Source organism: Pipistrellus hanaki (assembly GCF_964339955.1).
Source record: "Pipistrellus hanaki genome assembly, chromosome: 7".
Taxonomy (NCBI): Eukaryota; Metazoa; Chordata; class Mammalia; order Chiroptera; family Vespertilionidae; genus Pipistrellus; species Pipistrellus hanaki.
Window position 1 is genome coordinate 65081861 of NC_140509.1, and position 23618 is coordinate 65105478.

The following is a 23618-nucleotide window of genomic DNA, read 5'->3' on the forward strand; positions in this document are numbered from 1 at the left end:
AGGAGCGAATAGCGATACTAAAATATTTTTTCTAATTAATTTCCTTTCAGTGTGCATGAATCCATGCACCGGGCCACTAGTAACAAATAAGAACATACAACAATATACTGTAATGAAAGTGTGTGTGTGTATATATATATATATATATATATATATATATACATATATATATATGATTTTGACATATACACATACATGTAAAAAATAATTTATTCAACTCGAAAATAATGCAATGTTATATATATGGCTTTCAATTGTTTTATTAACTACTAGAGGCCTGATGCACAAAATTCATGCAAGAGTAGGCCTTCCTTCCCCTGACTGCCAGCACAGGCTTCCCTCTGGCACCTGGGAACCGAGCTTGGTCTGGTAGGACATCCAGTCCAATTATCATGTTACACTTTTATTATTATAGATGTTATCACCCTGACATTAAAGGCCATCCATAGTTTCTAGATCAGAAACTATGAATCCACCAATATTTCCCACCTGGAGTTATTCCACAGATCAGTAAAATATGAGACTTTTCATCACAGACCCCACAAATGAGGGAGACGAGGAAATATGAAAAAAGGCAGAAATAGAGACCATTGTCACCTTGACTCACTCTAATACTGACTCACTGTGATGGCTGAGTGGGACCATGGGCAGCAGTGTTTCCTCACCAGCTAAGGCCCAGAGCCAAGGTGTTGGGAGGAGGGGGAGAGGAGAAGAGGTCCAACCAGTGTCTGCCTTTGACTGTTTCTTTCTCTCCCATTTTAACTCATCCCTCTGAGAAAGTGGGCATGGTTTGTTTGTTTATTTGTTTAAAACCCTCTGAGACTCAAAATTCTCCTTTCTAGACTGATGAAAGTCATCCTTGGGGTGCGTATTACGTGAAGTCCTTTAGGTAAAGCACAAAACTGAGACTGAGACCCCACCCTACCCCCACCCCACCACACCTGTATAGACTCTTTCACATATTTTTTGAAGTTGAGCCTTTCAGTCAGCTTTCTTCAACTCGGGAATTAGCTGAAGCTGGAGGCTTACTTCTCAAAGATGTGTTTCAATCAAACACTTACATCAATGAGGACCAGCAGCCAGCAATCCTGACCCAGAGGTGAGCCATCTTCCCAAACAGATCACAGTTTTCCCCACAATGCACACAGTGGCCAGCTGCTGCTCTCCTTTCTACTCGCTGTTTCTTCCTCCAGCCCTGGAAGTAACCTTCTCCAGAAAAATCTTCCCTGACCCCCTTCCCCAAGCTTTTCATTTGGCTTCCCTTAACACCTCTGTTATATTCCACTCATTCATTCACGCATTGATCTAATCAGTCAAAGACTGATACACCACGACTTCTGAAGACACTGAATTAGTAAGATCTCTGCTCTCCTGGAGCTGCCATTTTACTGGGGAAGACAATGACATCCAACGTGCAGCATGCCAGGTGGGGATAAAGGAGGAAAACAGACGGAGTTAGGAACAAAGGATCTTGCAATGCGAGTAGGATAGCCAAGAAGACCTCACTGCGGCGTATCTGAGCAGAGACAGGAAGAAGTGAGAGTGTGGCCAGCAGGCTCACTGGGAAGAGAGTTTCAGGCAGCATCTCTCTTCCATAATGGCAGGGATCTTGTGTTATTCAGTTTCTCTACCACTGTTATGGGGTGAAGTGTGTCCCTCTAAAAAAAAGATGTTGGAATCTTAACCCCCAGTAGTTCAGAATGTGACCTTATTTCTTATTTGGAGAGAGGATCTTTATAGAGGTCATCACGTTAAAATGAAGTTATTAGGATAGGCCCTAATCCAATATGAAAGAAGAAGGAGGAGGAAGAGGAAGAGGGGGAGGGGCAGAAGGGGGAGAGGGCAAGGGTAGTGGAGAGGGGGAGAAGAGGGAGGAGGGGGGAGGGTAGGGAAGAAGGGGGAGGAGGAGAAGAAAATTTGGACACAAAGATACAATCACACAGGGAAAAACATCATGTGAAGGTAAAGGCAGAGATTGGGGTGATGCATGTATAAGCCAAGGAACACCAAAGATGATCAACAAACTACCCAATCTAGGAGAGAGAGACATAGAACAGATTTTCACTCACAACCTTCAGAACCAACCCTCCCAACACCTTGATTTTGGCCTTCTAGCCTCCAGAAATGTGAGAAAATAAAATTCTGAGCGGTATAAACAAAGTTCATGGGTACTTGGTTATGAAAGCTCTTGGAAAATGAAGTGTGACCAGTTTGCTGGTCATACTGCTTGATGGTTGTATTACCCAGGTTCACAGATAAACCCCTGGATGATTGTCACTGGACTCCCTGCTTCCAGTCTTACTTTCTCAACCCATTTTCCGCAGTATTGTCCTGATCTCCCTAAAACAAAAATTTGACCATCTAACTGGTCCACAAGCCTCCACCAGCTTCTCGTTGTCTCCAAGATACAATCTAAATTTCTCAATTGAGGACCAAAGCCCACAGGATCCAGCCCAGTTTAGTTCTCCGACCTGTTTCCTCTGTGCCCCCTCCTGGGGCGGCCCCACTTCTACACATCCTCAGGCCTCAACTCAGTCACGGGGAAGCCTTCCCAAGGCCCTGAAGACCAGGATAGGTGTCCTGCCTATGTGCTCCCAGCAGTCCTTGTATCAAATGCTGTTGTGGCACTGATCACAGTGTGTCCAAGGCTGTTTGTTCATCTCCTCCTTCAGACCATGAGTTCCTATCTTAGTTGTCTCTCCGGGCACTGGGAAAAGTGCCTGGCGCTTGGGAAACATTCATTGGATGGATGAATAAATGGACAAGGCATGCCACGGTCTAACCAGCAAGTCCCAGAACAAATGTTTCCCCCTCTATGGGGTGGGGGAGGAGGAGGTGACCTTTCAAGACATTGCCCAATATAACATGGAAGCAATGGAACGGGTGGAGCTACACCTTTCTTTCCAGGAGACATTCAAGAGCTGGTCCTTGAAGACACTGCTGTCTGACAACGGGGTAGAAAGCCATGTATCTGGCAATTGTTGATATTTTGGAGTCTATTTTTCATAGGTCTCTTCTAAAACTCTGATTCTGCAACTTCAAATCCAAGACCTACAGGCAGTGGGTGGAGAGGATAATAGGGGATGGTTGCAACCTGTGTTCTGTGCACAAGTCTCCAAAAAGTAAGGATCTTTGAGGTATAAAAATTATTGCATACACTGTCATCCATGTTGGAGAGCCTGGAAAAGGAGAAAGAGGAACAGTGATATATGGAAGATGGAGGGGTTATATTAAATAAACAGCATTCATTCTCACTTGCAAATTCCTGAAAGGGAAAAAATGTATCAGGATTTCCAGTTCTCAAGACATAAGGCCTATAAGTCTTGTGAAGGCGAAGGGAGAAAAAAAAAGGGGGGGGGTAGGGAGAAGGGGATGCGGGGAACTGGCTCTTGGCAGCAGGAAGTCTTCAATGGCTATAGAGTTATGAAGAAACAACTCTGAACAGAAGTCCTTATTCGGAGCGCTACATGCTAAACTCGCTGTTACCACATAAAGAGCAATAGAAAGGCTTGGAGCAGCAGCCTCCTCGTGGCAGTGGAGAAACAATTCTGCTTCCCGACTTAGCAAGAGAGAGAGGTTGTGGCCCAGACCCGAGTTAGGGCTTTTATTTGCAAGTCAGTGAGCCGAAGAGGAGACCAGGCTAGTCGTGTCACGTTATGGGAAGCACGGTTATTATAATCGCCCATTGCTCCGCCGAACAATTTCCCTGCAAAGCAAGAGTCCCAGGAGTGTGTGTGTGTGTGTGTGTGTGTGCGCGGTGCCATATGGGACGTGCAGCTACGCGTCCACCTCCAGAACAACTTTATTTACCAAACGATTATAGTGCTATTTGTTTTCCTTTTCCAGCAGCAGCAGCCTTAAGCAGCCTTCGCGTTTCTTAATTACAAACCCGTTCGCTTCTAAATCAACCCCAAACCCTCAGGCAGAGCCCAGAGGGAGGCTGTGCAAGTTTGCACACACACACCCCCACCTCCCTCCCGGATCAAGGGCAACAGCAGAAGCAAGAAACTGCGTATGTGCAAAAAGGTGGATCTGGGGACGAGGATCGCTGAGTTTGTTTACAGAGCAGAGACGCCTCAGCTCGGATGCCAAAGCTACCAAGAGCGAGCTGCAAAGCAAACTTAGCTGAAGCACACGTACCCCGGGAGCGGCGGGTGGGCCCCAAAGCGCGGGCCGGATTCCCCATCGCAAGGAATGGAGGCGGCCGGGCCGCCGAGCGCGCCCGGTCCACCTGCAGCCCGTGCCGCTCCCCGCCCCCAGCTCCTGTCCTTGAAAGGAGGAAAATAAAATAAAAATAATGCATCTACAAGGAGTATATCTAAATCAGCTTACTGCTGCCCCTACAAAAAAAACTCACAAAGGCACAGCCCAGGAAAGCGCGCTCGGGGGCGGCGGCGGCATTATTTGTTCCGGGCTTTAAAACCCCAGTCGGGGGGAAAAACACAGCCGTCCCTCTCAGCCTTTTCCAAGGAAGCTTTTGCAAAACCGGGGAGGCACAAGGGCACTATAGAGGGCTAGGGCGCGAGAGAACCCCCTTTTCACAGAGAAGGTAGCCCACACCGCTAGGCGAACCCGGTGGAAGAGGTTGGGATGGGGGATCCGGCCGTACGGGGGGCTGGGGCGCGGTGAGTTTTCCTCTCTTCCTCTCCGGGAAGGCGATACCTGCGGGCTAGGAGTCCAAGGAGCATTTTCTCCTTGTACCCGGCGTGCAGGGCCGCCTCCACATTTGCGGGTAGGGAAGAAACCAGAGTCTGGGGGTGCAACGGGGCAGGACCCCGGCCCCATTGCAGCCTCGGTGCACTTGCCTCTGGCCGTGGGAGGGGGGCGGAGTAAGGGGGGGGCGACGCAGCTCCACGACCCGGTCCGGCGTGCCCGGCGTTCCACAATCCGCTTTTTCCCGCCTCCCGGCCGGGAGGCCCTCGCTCCGCCCTTCCTGAGCTCCTTATATTAACTGTGGCCAAAGCCCTAAGAAACACAGCTCATTGTTGGCAGTGGCCGGGCTGAGTCTCGCTGAGCTGGGAGGGAGGGCAGCGGAGGGAAAATAAAGGAGAGCGGCTCCGATCCTGCCCCCGCGGCCGCCGCTGCAAGACCTCGGCGCCGACCACCACGCGACCCAGCTAGCGCCCTGCACGCCCGGGAAGGAAGGCCCCCTCTATGTGCTGCTGAAGCCCGTCCTGGACCCGACGATCCCGCCCTCGGTCTTCGGAGCTGAAATCGCCGCTGAGACGGAAGGTAAGCGCGCCCGGCGCCCGGCGGAGCTGGCCGGGGCTCCTGCCCGCCTGCCCGGTCCCTCCGAGGGCTGGGTCTGCCCCGGAGGAAGCGCGCGAGGCGGAGCTGGGGAATAACAACAGGATGTGCAACCCACAGGACGAGGAGGGCTGGTTGAAAGCCTTAAGTTCGCGGCGGGGCTGCGGGGCACTTCCTTTATGAGGCGACTTAGGGAGAGCGAGAGCAGAGGGGGGTGTGGGCCCCGCGCCTCCCGCCGGATCGCCGGGGAAGGGGCTGTGTGTGCAGCGCGCCCGGCTCCTCCGTGGTGGGTGGCAGGAGGTCCGCCGTGTTGGCGAGTCCCGGTGCGCTAGCTGCCAGGGGGGTGGATCCTGGGGATGGTGATTTTTTGCAGCCGACGTGCGCCCGGGGGTCTTTTTTTTGGGGGGGGGGGTAGGGGGGTGGAGCAGTGGCAAGAAAAAGTGGGGTGCGCTCTGGTGGGCGACACGTGTGACGTGCGGGTCTGACCGTCCGGCTGCCCTCTCCCCTTGCAGGACTGGACATGGCAGACCATATGATGGCCATGAACCACGGGCGCTTCCCCGACGGTACCAACGGGCTGCACCACCACCCTGCCCACCGCATGGGCATGGGGCAGTTCCCGAGCCCGCACCACCACCAGCAGCAGCAGCAGCAGCCGCAGCCGCAGCCCCAGCACGCCTTCAACGCCCTCATGGGCGAGCACATACACTACGGCGCGGGCGGCATGAGCGCCGCGGGCGGCGGCATCCGGCACGCGATGGGGCCGGGGACTGTGAACGGAGGGCACCCGGCGAGCGCGCTGGCCCCCGCGGCCCGGTTCAACAACTCGCAGTTCCTGGGCCCCCCGGTGGCCAGCCAGGGAGGCTCCCTGCCGGCCAGCATGCAGCTGCAGAAGCTCAACAACCAGTATTTCAACCACCACCCCTACCCCCACAACCACTACATGCCGGATTTGCACTCTGCTGCTGCCGCCGCCGCCGCCGCTGCAGGGCACCAGATGAACGGGACAAGCCAGCACTTCCGAGATTGCACCCCCAAGCACAGCGGCGGCAGCAGCACCACCCCGGGCTCCGGGGGCAGCAGCACCCCTGGCGGCTCGGGCGGCACCTCGGGCGGCGCGGGCAGCGGCGGCAATAGCGGCGGCGGCGGCGGCGGCGGCAGCACCATGCCCGCCTCCGTGGCCCACGTCCCCGCTGCAATGCTGCCGCCCAATGTCATAGACACTGATTTCATCGACGAGGAAGTGCTCATGTCCTTAGTGATAGAGATGGGCTTGGACCGCATCAAGGAGCTGCCTGAACTCTGGCTGGGGCAGAATGAGTTCGATTTCATGACGGACTTCGTGTGCAAACAGCAGCCCAGTCGAGTCAGCTGTTGACTCCGATCGAAACACCAGGCGAAAAGGAAAAAAAAAAATCAAACCCTCCCAACTTCTTCTTCGGTGTGAATTAAAAAACAAAAAAAACAAAAAACATTCCCTTAGACACAGTATCTCAACTTTTCAAATCCTTGAAAGGTCTGAGAACTTGGAAACAAAGTAAACTATACACTTGTACAAATTGGTTTAAAAAGAAAAATTGCTGCCACTTTTTTTTTTTTCCTCCTGTTTTTGTTTCGTTTTTGTAGCCTTGACATTCACCTCCCTTATGTAGTTTGAAATATCTAGCTAACTTGGTCTCTTTTTTTGTTGATGTTGTTGTTGTTTGTTTTTTACTCCCTTGATTTCCTCACTTTCTCCAGTGCTCAACTGTTAGATATTAATCTTGGCAAACTGCTTAATCTTGTGGATTCTGTAGATGGTTTCAAATGACTGAACTGCATTCAAATTTATGAGTGAAAGGAAAAATTGCATTAGTGGGTTGCATGAACTCTGAAGGGCAGATGCACAAACTCTGCCACCTCGCTTCATTTTTTTTTAAACTATGCATTCGAGTACAGACTTAATTTTTAAAATATGCTAAACTGGAAGATTAAACAGATGCGGGCCAAGCCGTTCTGGATCAGGAAAAAGTCATACTGTTCACTTTCAAGTTGGCTGCCCCCCCACCCCCATATGTACAGACAATAATAGGGTGTGTGGAATGTCGTCAGTGGCAAACATTTCACAGATTTTTATTTTGTTTCTGTCTTCAACATTTTTGACACTGTGCTAATAGTTATATTCAGTACATGAAAAGATACTACTGTGTTGAAAGCTTTTTAGGAAATTTTGACAGTATTTTTGTACAAAACATTTTTTTGAAAAAATACTTGTTAATTTATTCTATTTTAATTTGCCAATGTCAATAAAAAGTTAAGAAATACTTGTTTTCTAGAAGTCATTTGGGGGTTGGTTGTTCCCTTTGGTGGATTTCCTTTTATTTTCCTCTGTAAGTTGAACACTTTATTGATGAGAGTAAAGCCTTCCAAAGGGTAAATTACTGGACACTAAAACAGGTCATGATGAGCTTAAGCAAGCGGGGAGCAGGATTTAACATAATTGGCATAATGCTTAGTTGTTATCACTGGAACATGTCTCTTGGTGTGGTTTAATCAAAAGCTACAAAGTTGTCAAAGCTTTTCTTCCCCTTAATTGCCATCAAATTCAAGTAGGCTCTAGAGTTAGAAAGGTTTATTATACTAAACATTATAGATATTTTTTCTCATAGTATGGAGGAGGGAAAACTAAACGTTTCTGGCTATAACCGATTCAACTACTTCAAACGAGGTCGAAGGGAGTAATATTCTGGGAGATGGATGAGGATGGCATTATATAGAAATCTTTATCTCTAGTGATGAATCTTATTTTTCAGCCAAAGTACGAAGGACAGGCATGCACACAGCTAGCTGAATATCTGAAATAGCTTCTGACTGGCTTAGAGTTCTAAGAGGAAGAGGGAGCAGAATTATACCTTGAGGCTTTCTATTTGTTCTCCTATAATATTTAAAATTTACTCAAGAGAGGTTGAGTCAAAGGTCAAGTTACAGTCTTGACAAGATGTTCCCTCTGAAGTATGCCCTGTTTTCCAGAATACTGAGCATTTTCTGTCACAGGCATTGGGTGCAAAGGACATAAGGATAAGATCATTTTAATTTCACCTAAATGGGTTATCGAGAATATTTAACTACAGTTAAGTAGATGTCAGGTGTTACCTTATATAAAATAATCAAATGAAAAAGTAATATTGTTAAAACCTCCAATTGTCTCTGTTGGCAGGAGAAAAAAAATTTTGTTTTCCAAGCTTATCTTCTAAGGGTAACACACCTACATTAATGAGAGGGGGGGGGGAAAGGTCTTTTGTATTTAACCTAGTAGAGGAGTAAAGAAATGTGGATTGAAGAAAAGCTCACTATTTTAAAAGGGCATTTCATTTAGACAGATTCCAATCGTTAAGCCTATTTTATAATTAAAAAGGAGATAAGGGTATGTAGAAGCATTAAGTAACAGTGGGTCTTGCATAAAGACTGACTCCAATATAATTCAGATCACCTACATTCCATAATTTGGTAGCCAAGGCAGGCCATTAAAATTGAGATGCACACGCCACTATAATTGACACTCCTATTAAAAACGATGTTCTCAATAATTTCTCTGAAAATACACTGCCATTGAAAACTCTTCCCACCCCGTTTTAAAAGCTCATCCAGGTTTCCCACATTAATAGTTAAAGCTGAAGTTTTCTTTAGCTAAGACATGTCAATACTAAATCTGCAATCAGCAGTAAATCTTCCTGGCTAAGCATTTTCACCGTAAGTTTTTCTTTTCTTTTTTTTCCAGAGGCTCAAGTGAAAAAATATGTTTGCATACATATTAATATAGCAATTCTAGTTCTTTTTCACTTGTGCCAGGAAAAAAAAAGAAAAAAAAAAAAAAAAAAAAAAAAAAAGGAAGCCTATTGGAGGCATTGTTCTTTTACATAAAGAAAGGAGCAAAAAAATTGTCTGGCCACCACCCTCCACCATTTATTCTGCCAGGGAATAAGCCACAACACCTGCTCTGTCACTAAATTCCTCCTGCTGCTCTAACCCGAACACGTATGTGGCGATGCAGAGCTCAAGGAACTATTATTAGATCCTGAGCCCATCTCTGCCAGAACAGAGGACTCAAACAGAGGAGCTGGGTTGAAAGCACAATTTCTCTTCAGTACAGATATGACCCCCGCCCCGCCCTCCCATTCACTTGAATGATCTCTATTTCATTAAAACTCTTTCTTGATCAACAATTGAGCAGATTCTGTGTGATATATCTGCAGGTCTCTCAGGCAGAGAAAAATAACTCCTTGTTTGAACACCCTGATTAATGAAACCTGTACAGCGACCTAGATCACTGGGCTTCTGGCAGACATTTGCAAAACCTTTTGTGGTCTTGCTTCCTACTAAGTTACTTAGAGCATATGGGGAAATTTGACCTCTGTACCTTGGCTGTTTTTCAAAAAGTTCTAATACGATACAAGAGTGCTTCTGTTCTTTTAGCGGTGCCCACAAATAGACACCCCCACGCTTGGTTTTCAAGAAGAGATCAGTGATAAGCAACCAGTGCAACATCATAGAAACATGACAGAGAAATAAATACACATTCATAAAAACGCGCGCCTCTGCCTCGTGGCTGCTAAAATCCCGGTGGCAGTATCTTTGCTGGGGCTGATAAAGATGTTACAGCTAAAAGGATGGCTCTTTGAAGAACAGTTACCTAATCACCCCTGTTTATGGGGTGCTAGCCTAGAGCACGGGTACCAGAAGGCTGACATCTATTGTGAAGTTTATGGTCTCCGTGACTTTTACTACTGTAAGCTCCTGGGATAGCTATAAATTGATGTCAACATTAAAGGCCAGATCCTTTAGACCAAAATATTAATCCACTAATCTATTATGAGTGGCTGGTTTTGAAATATAAACTTTGCAGTCCTGGACCATTAGGTGTGTTCGCCCCCTTGTGGCATTTATTTAGAAGGTCAAAGGAAAGCTGTTTGCTCAAGGGGGGTTGTTTTATGTTTTATTGTTTCGTTGTTGTTGTTGGTTTTTTTTAATCATTTCTGAAGACTTCATTTTCTTTCTTGTCAGGAACAGCATATATTTGAGCAACAAACCTTTTATTAAAGAAAATTCCAAAATAAACACCCTTTATTAAAATGAGAGTATTTTACTCACCAAAGCCCTTAACCTATGATGAATTGTGCATAATTGAGATTTGCCTCCTATTTTAAAAACATGCATTGGCTAAGGCTGTTCTTTTTAAAAAGTCTAACCGGCAATGCCCTGGCCTGTCTGTTCAAGTTGACACTCTGCCCTCTCACAACAGAACTGTTGATTTGGGCTAAGCACAAATAATAACATATTTGAGGGCGCGAGGCAGGGAAGGTGGAGGGAAGTGTGTAGGAATGCAGGAGGCATTATCTCTGTTGGAATGTGACTGAGCCACCACCGGCTCTAGCCTTGTGAAAAGGGCCACAGGATGTCTAATGAGAATGAGTGTTCCTGTCTAATGGAGTGGGTAGAATTTACTTTAAAATAAACTTGGCCGATAACATTGTCTCCGATAAATAAATCAGTTCAGAATTCAAGGAATTTAGGACCCAAGCCATTGGCAACTTTCTCCTCTCCAACGGGACAGAGGAGGTGTGACACACAGCTTCGGAGACCGTGTTTGCCACTTGGGTACTGCACCTCCATCACCCAATCGCAGCTCCCAGGCAGATGGAAGCGAGAGAACAATAGGTAGCACATCAGGTGACTTAGCCAATGAACCCCTATTATCATGTGTTCTGTTTGTCTTTTCCCCCTAGAACAGAAGGGACAATAGCGGTGTCAGAATTTTAATTGCAATGGACTGGCTTAAATTACTTGACCTATTTTTATCCAGCAAGGAGAGAAATTATTCTTTTTTTTTTTTTTTTCCTGGCAGCCATACTTACAATTTACATTAGAAAGAGAAACATAAGGACGTTTTCTATCAAATGATGTACTGTTCGTAAATAATTTTCGTTTGCCTTGTAGTAAATAAGACCCATCTCTGTGAAAAAAATTTAAGACACCTAAAAAAAAATTTTTTTTAAATCCCCCCTCACAAGAGGATTTAAACTCATAAGAAATGTTACATAGTGGACTGAAAATATTATAAGAGCTGCCGATATAAATTTTTATAGAATTTTGCTATTAATAGCACAATAAAAGAAAAGCAAAGAGAAACCGGTTCATGCTCTGTTGAGGAACTGAATCCATGATCGCTGGGAAAGAGAGAATACCAACACGTTCTGTACTTCCTGTGAACAAATCATGGCTTTTCAGTGGCTAGATCCTTATCAGTGACTTCTTTCCCCAAGGTGAGCACTGAGGTTCTCAGCCCCAGCCCCAGGACTCAGGGGTACCGCTTTTTGGAAACTGAGCATGGCTAACTCAGGACATGCAGAGGGAACGAAGGCAGAGGCGAGGTGTACAATGACTATTGTTATTTGCTTTAAACGTTGTTGGCGTTCATTAGGCTGAACTAATTTGAAGATCAGTGAGGCAGAAGCACAATGTGCGGCGAGGACAGTTCTCGGCATTCTTGAAATTCTCCTGTGGCATCGCTAAGGTGCTGGGCCCTGAAATCAGTCCCTTTTCACCCTCTTCAAGGAGTGGCTCCTTGATTAAATCCTGGGCTGCTGGGCAAAGCAGAAAAGGGGATTCCAGTTCCTAAGGAGCCTGTGATAAGGCGAGGTTAGTGCAGTGGGCATGGCAGGAGACAGGCAAATAGGCGGGTGGCTTTTGGAAAGTTAATCCTGGGAGTAGAATCCTGCCCTCCATCCTTGAAATCAGGGTGGGGGGTCGAGAAAATTTAGGCTTGAGTGAAAGTCAAACTAACAAAATTTCAGAAAAAGCTACCCGAGGGCGGCCAACCTCAGGTGGTGATATCGTTGTATGAACACTGTCAGGGACGACAGCCTCGAGTGAAGGAAAGGCTATTGGGGCCACGAAGCCTTTTCTCTCTTTGTCTCCTTAGGGAATGACACAAAGTGTGGCCTTGTGATTTCTTTAAGTAACTTGGCCAAAGAGCTTTTTCTGGTAACCCACCTATTTTTTCCCCTTGATATCTCCATTCTGACAAACGCATAGTACTTGAATTATGCATAAAAAATTCTTAGGTGACTTTGTAAATATTGCCCCATTACATTTATTTTGGATAACTCTATGAAGGAGGATAAGCAGGATAATCTAGTTCCATATTTCTTCTTTTACCCAAAGTGTTCAGCAAATATGTGGACAATGGGGCCAGTTAGTGAAAATTGATGGAACTGCTACAGTCCTAATATGAGCCTGAAATAAATATCTAAATATTTCATAGATCCCTGTCTGACACCATGTCTTAGGTAACTGATCCTGAGCTGGGTGGGGGTCAGAATGGGAGAGGGTAGGATAAGCCAGTATGAAAAAATTTACTCCATGCTACTATATACTTGAGAAAGCGTTTAAATACAAATTATTTCAGTAAAACATAATGTAGAAGATTTCTGAAAATCATTTTGACTAATGAGGCATGGATTTAAAAATGGTGAGAAACACTGTCAAGTCTACATGGGACTAAATCAGAGCAATTTAGTCAGCCAGCATTACTTAATACATCATTTTGTTGACTCCAGTTTCCTGGGGCTGGACTGATTTTGCTGAGCATCTACTATGTGGTAGGCACTTTATAACCATACTCATAGTTAATCCTCACAATATCCTTGCAAGTTACATATCAATATTCCAATTTCAGGTGAGGAAACTGATATGTACAGAGGAAATAAGTTGCTCACAACACAGCTAGCGGAGGCTGAGTGGTTTCCTAGACCTCGCTTCTAAGACAGTGATCTTTCTAAACTAAATTAGTCCTATTTGTAGATGTTACTGATTTTAAGATGGACAATTTAGTAAGGCTAATGGGGAGGGGGATCCACTACATTATATGTATTATATGTACGCAAATTATAAAGTATACCAACACAAAGATGACATGCATCTACTCATACAATCACATACCACAGCCTATTGAGATTCACAAGGTTTGGGTCTACAAATTTTTAAAGCTATTTTAAGATTCTTTCAAATTAAGTTTGGCCCCTGACAGTGCAGGGGCAGCATTGGGAGATGAGTCTGCCTAACCCCTTCTTAACACATTCATCCTGTTAACACGTCAAGTCAAATGAAAGAATACTGGTGATGTAAATTATAACTTTGGGGTTTTTTTTACCCCCTTAATTGGATTACATATTGCTGGAAAGTATATAGTTTTTTGGGTTTTTTTTGATTTTTTAATATATTTTATTGATTTTTTACAGAGAGGAAGGGAGAGAGATAGAGAGCTAGAAACGTCGATGAGAGAGAAACATCGACCAGCTGCCTCCTGCACCACCCTCACTGGGGATGTGCCCACAACTAATGTACATGCCCTTGACTGGAATCAAACCCGGGACCCTTCAGTTCGCAGGCCGACGCTCTATCCACTGAGCCAAACCGGTTTCGGCTGGAAAGTATATAGTTTTTATCAGGAGTTAAGTTCAACTCCTTAGGTTTGTGACTTCTATGACCTAGTAAATGCGAATCTTAATAGCCCAATTCTCCCACGTAAGGATGTCCATGTCACAATTTGACACAGTGCCTGGAAACAACTATGGCTTAGCATTGATAATAAGATTCAGGATAATTGAAGAATATTAATGGGTGAAAAAATGTACATCAAAGAATAAAGGAAGTATAGTATTTAGTTACTTTACACTTAATCTTTCTCAATCTATCTAAACTTCCTTGATGTCGGTGTAAGCCCACATCCTCTTTCTTTGGTCTTCTACTGAAATGGAGAACTTTTCCATGAATAGTGGTAGCACAAAGAATATAGATCAGGAGTGAAAACCAGAGGTTGTAGGTGTAGCTCTGCAACCAAATAGCTGGGTAATTTAATCACTGTTGGCTCATGTTTCTCCATCAGTAAAATGAACATGTATGTTTAATTAATTGTGTGTTCAAATTCTCATGAAGGAAACATAAGCCCGATCCCATTATTTTCTTCCCTTGGAAAGTTGGAGTGCAGTGTTATAAAAACGCCTTCGAAACCTGTACACCATTTCTTATTCTTTTTTCCCAGCCAACTGTGAGCCTGGAGATGAGCCCCAGACCTGACCCAGCCAAGCCAACTCTCCAAGGGTTGGAATCGACTCTGTAAATAGTCCCCTTCACTGCCATAATGACCACCAGTGTTGGCTACAGAGATTCCTCAATCTATAAGCAAGTACAAAAGAATTACCACCCCTGACATATTTCTAGTACATGCCATTTGCAAAACTTCAGGAGATGAAGTAACATTCTTTGCTGATGCAGTGATATATATATATATATATATATATATATATATATATATATATATATATATATATATTTACTTATTAATAATTTGGTCAGTTCTTCATTTCAAGTTCTGCTTTATTTTCTTACACATTAATTTTATCTTTCCAACTTCATATATATCAAATACTCAGCAAGTATTTGGGTTCTCTTTTCTTCAAACATCTCTTTCTGGGCCACAATCAATATCATCATCATCATTCCTATTATTGCTTATTTTCTCAAAAATACAGTCCTATATATAGTGCTGAGGAGGCTAGCAGGTGTTAAACACTGTAAGTTGGTACAGAGTTGCCAAGCCGGAAAGAGGCACAGGTCTATGCCATTTATTTCCTTTTTCCCAACTTCCCAACACAGTCTTTTTGTTTTACAACCCCACATTCTTCAAGTCTAGGGTTTCAGTGATTTAGTTAGATGAAAAACTAACAGATTAATTGAAAATAGTTATACAGAGGGAACTGTATATTATAATACATAACCACTCAAGAAATAACATTGACTGACATATAAAAGTAATACAACTAAAGAACCATTACAATAAAATGTTTCTTCCAGTACTTGGCCACTAGGTGTAGCTAAAGTTCTGTAAATTTGTATTTGCATTTAGTAACCTAGAAGATTAGATTGTTATAAGTTTAAAGAACTTGCCCACCACCCCACCCCTTCCATTTCTTTTACTGAAACATAAAATATGTCCTGTGACCTATTATAACCCCTTAAATTGAAGATAAGCCAAGAACACCTTAACACATTTTGTCAATGCACCACCCCTTTCTACATCCTAAGAAAAATAAGAAATCGACTAAAAATAAGAAATTGACCCTAACCCTAACCCTAACCCTAACCCTAACCCTAACCCTAACCTAACCCTAACCTTAACCCTAAGCAACCCTGAGCAACTCTCCACTATTTTTCCCTTTTATCCTCTTCCCTTTTTGAAGTGTATTCATCCTGTCTTCCATTCAGATACCATTGGCTCACTTTAAAATTAATTTTATACAGAGGGAGAGAGAGAGAGAGATGAGAGAGAAACATAAATTCATTGCCTTCCACATGCATCCTGACTGGGAATCAAACCTCCCACATTTTGGTGCATGGGACAATACTCCAACTAATTGAATTAAACTGGCCAGGATGGAGACAATTATATCTTAAGAGAGAAACTAAAGAGAGTACTACATTTAAGCTAAAAAAAAAAAAAAAAAAGTTTTGAATGATAGAATTTGTGCATCAATAAGGAAAAGATTAGAAGTTTGCTAGGTTTTTTCAACCTTTCTCTGATCCTTAAGTCATGCATCTGTCCTGTTTCTGTTACCTCTCAAGCCAGTCCTCTGCTCTTATTTTAAATACTAGAGGCCCAGTGCACGAGATTCCTACACTTAGGGGGGGGGGGGGGCTCATCACAGCCTGCACCCCCTCGCAGTCCAGGAACCCTCAGGGAGTAGGCCTAAGCTGTCAGACATCCTTAGCGCTGCCACGAAGGCAGGAAAGACTCCTGCTACCACCGCTGCACTCACCAGTCATGAGTCTGGCTTCTGGCTGAGCAGCACTCCCTCCTATGGGAGCGCACTGACCACCAAGGGGCAGCTCCTGCGTTGAGCAACCAGTTCAGTCAATTTGCATATTAGCCTTTTATTATGTAGGATTGGTGTTCATCAGACTTCTTATCTCATCTCACTAGTCAATTCCATCAATTTCTTAAGGGTTCTGGTAGAATGCAGATCATAAGGATTCCAAAACCCCACCTCCAGCCCCAAGCACTGCCTGCTACTGAATGCACGTAAAGTCTTAGAAACCCATCATTTCAAATGGTTGCATCGAGGTCTCTTCCTTAAATCTGCCAGGTAACTTTGGAGGCTGAGTCAAGAAAGACCATGCAGCTTCCTCCTGGTTTTCTTGGGACTCCCCTTTGGAGCCATGAAGGGCAATATAAGAGTCCAACCACCCTGAGGCTGCTATGCTGTGAGGAAGCAACGCCACATGGAAAGGCCAAGGTAGATGCTTCCACCAACAGCACCAGCTGACGTTCCCAGTTCTCAGCCAGTAACAAAGTCCCATGTGAGTATAACAGTGAAGAATTGTAGCCCACCCCAGCATTCTTTTGACATTGTTTCTGTAAATGCTGACTCTAATATGTAGCCTGTAGATAAACAGAACGTCTGTATAAGAATCCTAGGAGCTAACTTCAGAAGATGAAGCTTCCAACCTTCAATCATCCCAGTTCTGGGAGACCTGCTTACCTTCAGTTATGTAGAACCAGGATGACATCAAACCAGGATGATGAAGACAAGACCATCACTTGACCAGTATCAAAGTTCTTATCAGAATGGACTGTGCTAGTCTGCACATAAAGAACTTTTCAACCCTTTCCCCTTGATTTCTTTGTTCTGCTTTCTACTATCTTCCTTATAAAAACCTCTGCCTATACTGAAGTGGAGAGAAGAGCTTTGCAACAAGAGTCCCCGATCTTCTCAGGTAAGTGACACCTAAATAAACCTCTTTCCTTTTCACCACACACAAGGAGTTTGGCTTTCGAGATGGTCGGCAGCTGACCTCAGGTTTTGGTTACATGAGTAAATATGCCTCCATTTGCTTTAATTCCCCAGCTAATAAGCTGCTTTTAGCTGTTTCATTTTTCCCGCTGAGGCCCCAGACCTTAGACATGATAAAACAAAGAAAAATGAGGGTCATGGTACCCTTTCTGAATTCCTGTTCCACAGAATCCATGAGCGTCATAAAGGTAAGTTTGGGGCTGATTTGATAAATAGCTGAAAAGCACTTTCACCATCTCACAAGATACATATTTTACTTATTTGAGCTATTATTTTTTATTTCTGTCCCTACTTTAAACTATATGCTCCATGGGGATACAAATTTTTGTCTACTTTGTTCATTGTACTTAGAATAATATTGATACATGGTAAGTGGTGCTCAAAAAACATCCTACATAATAAAAGACTAGGTGGTGTCACACAATGTCATCACAAGATGACCACCCTCACGTTGTCACAAGATGGTCAACACAAGATGGCCGACAGGAAGGGCAGTTGGGGGCCATCAGGCCAGCAGGAGAGGATAGTTAGGGGTGATCTGGCTGACAGGCAGAAGTGGTTAGGAGCAATCAAGCAGGCAGGCAGGCGAACAGTTAGAAGCCAGCAGTCCCAGATTGTGAGAGGGATGTCTGACTGTAGGTTTAGGCCCAATCCCACAGTGATCAGGCCTAAACCAGCAGTCAGACATTCCCCAAAGGGTCCCAGATTGGAGAGGGTGCAGGCCAACTAAGGGACACACCTCCCCCTTCATTCACTAATTTTGTGCACTGGACTTCTAGTTTGTTGAATAAATGATGAATCTGTGAGTGAATAAATTAATTCACCATTATTATCTAATTTTTCTTTCCATCCCCTTCTCATTCTCTTAGTTCAGATACTATTTCCTACCTACACTGCAGTAACTTCCCATCTGGTCTCCCTCCCATTTACCCCCTACCATCATGCTTCATGCTTCAGGAAAGTTATTTGAAAATACAGATTTGATCCTATTGCTCAGGCCAGCTGAATTGGTTCATATAGGTAGTCATGTTTATATCATAATGACCTTCTTTCCAATGACACAATGGATTAGACTATGGGCAATGTGAAGGCTAGCACATTGGCTGGTGAGGAAAATTATAACCAAGAGACAAATAAATTATAGTCAGATCACAGTGATGCTTAAACTGAAATCATTTTTAGTTGAACTCAGAAAGTCTTTTGGGGCCATACTGTAGACCAGAGGAACTAGCTTGCAGAAGTCAGCAGGAGGGTAGAAGACCTGGTCAGAACAAAGCAATACTAAAAAACCATATGACCCCAAATACAGATGCAGAGAAGACACAACTGTCCTTGACAGCTTTTTCTAGTTCCCCGATTCAGTATCCATTATATCTAGATGTACATAGTTCCTGTGATAGATCCCCAGACTTTTATTTGCTCTAATGTGAGTGAATTTAAGATCATATGATCTTGCATATGTGTTGCCTCTGCCTGGCAGGCCTTCCTCATTTTCATGCTCTTATTGAAATATCCTTCAAAATCCGTCTTCTCAGAAAGACCTCATGTGACTTGCTCCTTCGTGGCAAATCTATACATCATATATATTTTTATTTATTTGTATTTATCACTCAGTACTACAATTATTTAGTAAAAAGCTCTTCTCTTATACTTTGTAATTATATCTATTAAGAAATGTGTAGCTACAAGTAACAGAGCCCTGATTTTGGCTTAAACCATGAGGAGATGTATTATCCATCCTAAGTCAATGGATGGGAAGGCTCTGAGGCTGGTTAATTTACAAGTTAATAATGTCAATAGGGACCCAGATTCTTATTGCTCCACTGGGCTACCCTCAGTATTGGTTTTACCTTGGACTAGTGATCGGTGACATTAGCAAAGCTTATATGACACATAGAACCAACAATGTTCAAAAGAAAGGTTGTCCCTTTTTGTGCCTTCTTTCATTAAAGGGGATAGAAAAAATTTCATGGAGGCACTTCTTCCCTCATGTAGTATGTCACATACCCCTTTCTGAACCAACCCCTGGAATTGGTTTTACCATGGGATAGAATTAACACAATTGACTTGAACTAATCACCTAGGGGTGGACTAGGTAGATATTGGACCAGCAACTTCATCACTTCAAGAGTTAAAAAGCTTAGCTGACTCTTTCTGAAATTTTTGTTTCCAGGCATAGATTTTTTGCTAGAACTGAGACAAACTATTTTTAAAGTTTTATATTTTCAAATAAGTCTTCACATAATAAAGATGTATAGCCAACAAAATTATATTATAAATCACTCAGAGCAGGTTTTCTTGAGAAAGGTTAAAATGTCTTCTATAAATGACATTTACTAATATAAATAAATATCCTTTTAAAAAGTATATAATCATTATGTCTTCATTTCTAGCCCTTCAAAAATTCCCCTGTTAATATGATTAATAAACAATTTCTCTGAACCAAGAAAATCATGTACATGTTGGCAGGTGATTAATCTCAGTGCAAAATGAACAAAACCTAACATTTGTGAACAAATTACTCATAGCTACATGGTTTGTTTCCATGATAAAATGCTCTGGTCCATATACTGGAGCCAAAAAGGAATATAAAATTAGTCTCATAAGACTGAAACAGGGGAAGTAAGAAAACTATAATATATGACATATTTTGTTCTCCCCACTCATTGCTTCCCTACCCTTCAAAAAAAAAAAAAAAAAAATTCCTTTCTCCATTTCAGTCTGTATCCACATAAGAACCCTCGTCAACTTACTTGACAACAATAATTGCTGCTTGGATAGACTTGGTGAACTAATCATCATACTTTATCTTCCTAGCCACAGCTGATTGGCCCAATGAATAACACCTGACCTAATAAAACTCTTTCTGCAGGGAGTTTTTACTTTGACAATCAAGTTTTAATCCCTCTCTAGATATAAAACCATGAGCTTAGAAACTGCTTAGCCATATTTCCAGCTCTGTGAAAGAAGGTGTTTTGAAAATAGAAAGACAATATAAAGAGACTAGAGACCTGGTGCCTGAAATTCGTGCACTGGGGGGAAAAGGGGTGGTGGTGGTGGTGGTGGTGGTGGTGGTGTGTGTGTGTGTGTGTCCCTCAGCCCAGCCTACTCCCTCTCCAACCTGGGACTCCTTGGGGGAATGTCTGACTGTCAGTTTAGGCCTGATCCCACAGGGACATCCCTCTCACAATCCGGGACTGTTGGCTCCCAACTGCTCGCCTGCCTACCAGCCTGATAACCCCTAACCACTCCCCGCCAGCCTGATCAATGACTAACTGCTCCCCTGCTGGCCCAATTGTCCCCAATTTCCCTCCCTTGCCAGCCCAATCACCCCTAACTGCTCTTCTCTGCTAGCCAGATTTCCCACAACTACCCTCCCCTGCCAGCCATCTTGTGGCAGCCATTTTGACCACATGCCTGTAGCCATCTTGTGCGAGGCGATGAGGGTTAATTTGCACATTACCTCTTTATTATATAGGATAAGCAGAAACAACAAAAACAAAAATAATCTACAACTATCTGGGTCCCTGAGGTCTAGCTGCAACTTTGCTTTTCCTAAAGTTTGGTTCCATGAGACAAGAAAATGTCCTGTTCCTGAACTATTATAATTTGAGTTAGTTTCAATCATGTAAAACAAAACTATCCTTAGAGAACATACTAACACAAACTTCATCTTCATTGTTTTTTAGTTTCTTTGAAATATATGATTGAGGGGAACTCACATTTTATGCTACATTAGTGCATCATTTAAAAATGATCTTTTCCATGAACAATATGAGGAATTAAAGTGTCCAAATTAACATTCCTTTCTTTCCTCCTCGGATAATTACAATAAGCAATGGACTCTGTGATTCAACTTCAGGACCAAAGAGCTTATTCCCTCAATATCTGGGAATGCTGCCAGAAGACAGCACATAGCTGACAACACTCTTGCAGAATTACCATGTCACCTTGTCCAAGGTCACATTCCTTTCCCCAAGCAGTCTGACTCCAATGACTGTTCAGTGTCAGAGATAGAGACCTGGCTCCCTCAGCCCAACTGAAGACAACTCTGAAAGGCCATCCTGGCCTCAGGTTATCCAGGCTGACTCACAGCTCATCTTCTTCTGCCCTACTCACTGCCTCCCTCTTTCTCCCACAGGCATTGCTTCCAGTAGCATGCCCCAATCAACTCCCATCTTAGAGGCCACCTCCTGAGAAACCCAACCTACAACACTTTTCTAAAATCATCAAACCATAAAATATTATGTGGCCCTTAAAGAAAAATTCAATAGCTATTTAATGGCTCCCTAAATGTTCCTAGCACATTGAGAAGTATTATAATAGAGGATACAATAAAAATATATGTCATATCCTCTGCCCTTAAGAAGCTCACAGTCTCATTGGAGACATACAACCTAAGCAGTCATCTTCATGTGGCTCAGCAGTGTGCTCAATTGAAGAAGACTAAAAGGAAACCAAAATTGGCTCATAGTATACCATTCATAAACATTTATTGAATGAATGAATTAATGAATGAGTGAGTGAGTGAATGGATAGGAAGAAATATATATGAACTGGGATAGACCATAATATTTACTTGAGGTCAAACCACATACTACTACCACCTGTTTTTAATTCATTAACCCACCTTACCATCTCTTAATTTTCACATCCAAATATAGAATCAACCAAAACAAAAATATAAGATGCTGCCAGGAAGTCTGCTTTAATTTGAGACAATTCTTGGGAAAAGACTTTGTTCCTTTCCCAGGTGCCAGAATCTAATCTCTCACACACCCTGAATGGCTCACGTGGACGAACCACATTTCCACTTCATTAGTAACCTCTGTAGAAAGAGGGCTATCCTATGGTTGATGATGGTACCAACACTGACAACATCTTACATCACTACCGTGTTTCGTGGACCTGAACCTCGCCTTATTTCATCTTTACGTCACCCTGGAAAGTAGGAAGGATAAATATTATTGTATTTCTCTTTCACAAATGGAGAAACTGAGGTCCAGAGATTATAAATGTTAGACTTGGGATTTAAATGAAACCTTATTACACTTATTGCATCCTTATAATTTCTTAGATTTTTCATAGTATATTTATGAGATTCTGTCTCTGAAGGCTGCCAATTAAGATTTACAGTTTATGTTAGTAATAAGAAAATTAATATTTTTAGTTCTAGTAGCATAATTAATTTTGGACTCAGTAAAAGTCAAGTTTAGCCAAGCAGAATTTGTACTATTATATATATCACTAAGAATCAATATATTTGAATATAAGACTTGAATTAGAAAAATAAATAGAAGTTTTTCTAATTAATTATCCCATATTTAAACAGATTGAGGTATGTATTATATACTAGAAAATAAATATCTCTAATTCCTATTTACATACTATTACAATTAAACAATTCTCCAGGAGATAAAAACAAGATTCTATGAAAAACCTCTTTCCTTTCCCATTCACCTATGCAGTATAACATTGTGTTCTTAATTGAGATACACTTACTTTGAATGTCTAGTTTGGCATATTCCTTGTGGGGTGATTATGTTGGTATCACGCACCCTGACTCTGTGCAATGAGCATGCTCCACACACACCTGCGGTGCTCTTCCCCAAATCCCAGTCTATTAGGAGGAAAACATCAGAGAATCCAAGAGGCATTCTTCAAAACACAGGACCCACACTGTGCGGCTGGGCATGGCCAAGGGTGGCCCTGAGAGGGGTTGGCTGAAAGGCTTGGAAAAGACAGACAAGATAATGGAAGCTGGGTCTCTGTGGGATGCTGCTTCCAGAGAGACAGCACCCAAGCCCACAAGCCGAGTCTTTATTTTATAGCAGATGCCACAAGGTACAGTAAGGACTTGGTCAAGAAGTCTACGGCATTCTCAAGGGTTTCCATCCTACTCCATTGCATGCACCTGATCAAACTTGGATTACCTGCAGCCTATATCACGCAGGCAAGTGTGGCCACGTGTTCAGACCTTGGGTTCAAGATTAGGACTCTAGCTGTTGGATATAATTGTGCTGGGAGGCTGTGCCCTCCAAGCTGGGATTTGCACATAGCCATGAGAGGACTGGGTCCTCTCATTAGTCCCAGTCTTGATTCTGTCCAAATGCTGTAGCCCCTCTCCACACAGCACCCTCCAAGCTTGTCAAGGTCGTTGAAAACAAGGACTGAGAGACAGTGCACAGACCGGGCTAAACGCCCCAGTGTGGGGTTCTAAGTAGATCTTCCAACGGAAAAGGGCTATTAGTGACAGACTAAGGAAAAACAAGTCTATAGTCCGGTTCAAGCAGGGCACCAGCGTTCACTGGTTGGGCTATGTCAGCGCAGGGGTCATGGAAGCTCTGAACAACAGGAGAGACTACCTATGCAGACCTGTGCCAGGAACCCTGTACTCACTATGCAATTGTGGGGCAAATCTGGAATTATTGCAAAATAAAAAGTTTCTTTTTAAATGGGTCATTACCAGCTCTGGCCAACTAA

General features: G+C 43.4%; 1 protein-coding gene across 1 annotated transcript; it reads left to right on the forward strand.

The window, feature by feature from the left end:
- The first annotated feature begins 4969 nt into the window (after window positions 1–4969).
- CITED2 (Cbp/p300 interacting transactivator with Glu/Asp rich carboxy-terminal domain 2) lies at window positions 4970–6719 on the forward strand. Its single transcript, XM_084889562.1, has 2 exons — window positions 4970–5232; window positions 5760–6719. Exon 2 carries the CDS (start codon window positions 5768–5770, stop codon window positions 6623–6625), a length of 858 nt encoding a protein of 285 aa, XP_084745688.1. The 5' UTR covers window positions 4970–5232; window positions 5760–5767; the 3' UTR covers window positions 6626–6719.
- The last annotated feature ends 16899 nt before the right edge of the window (window positions 6720–23618 follow it).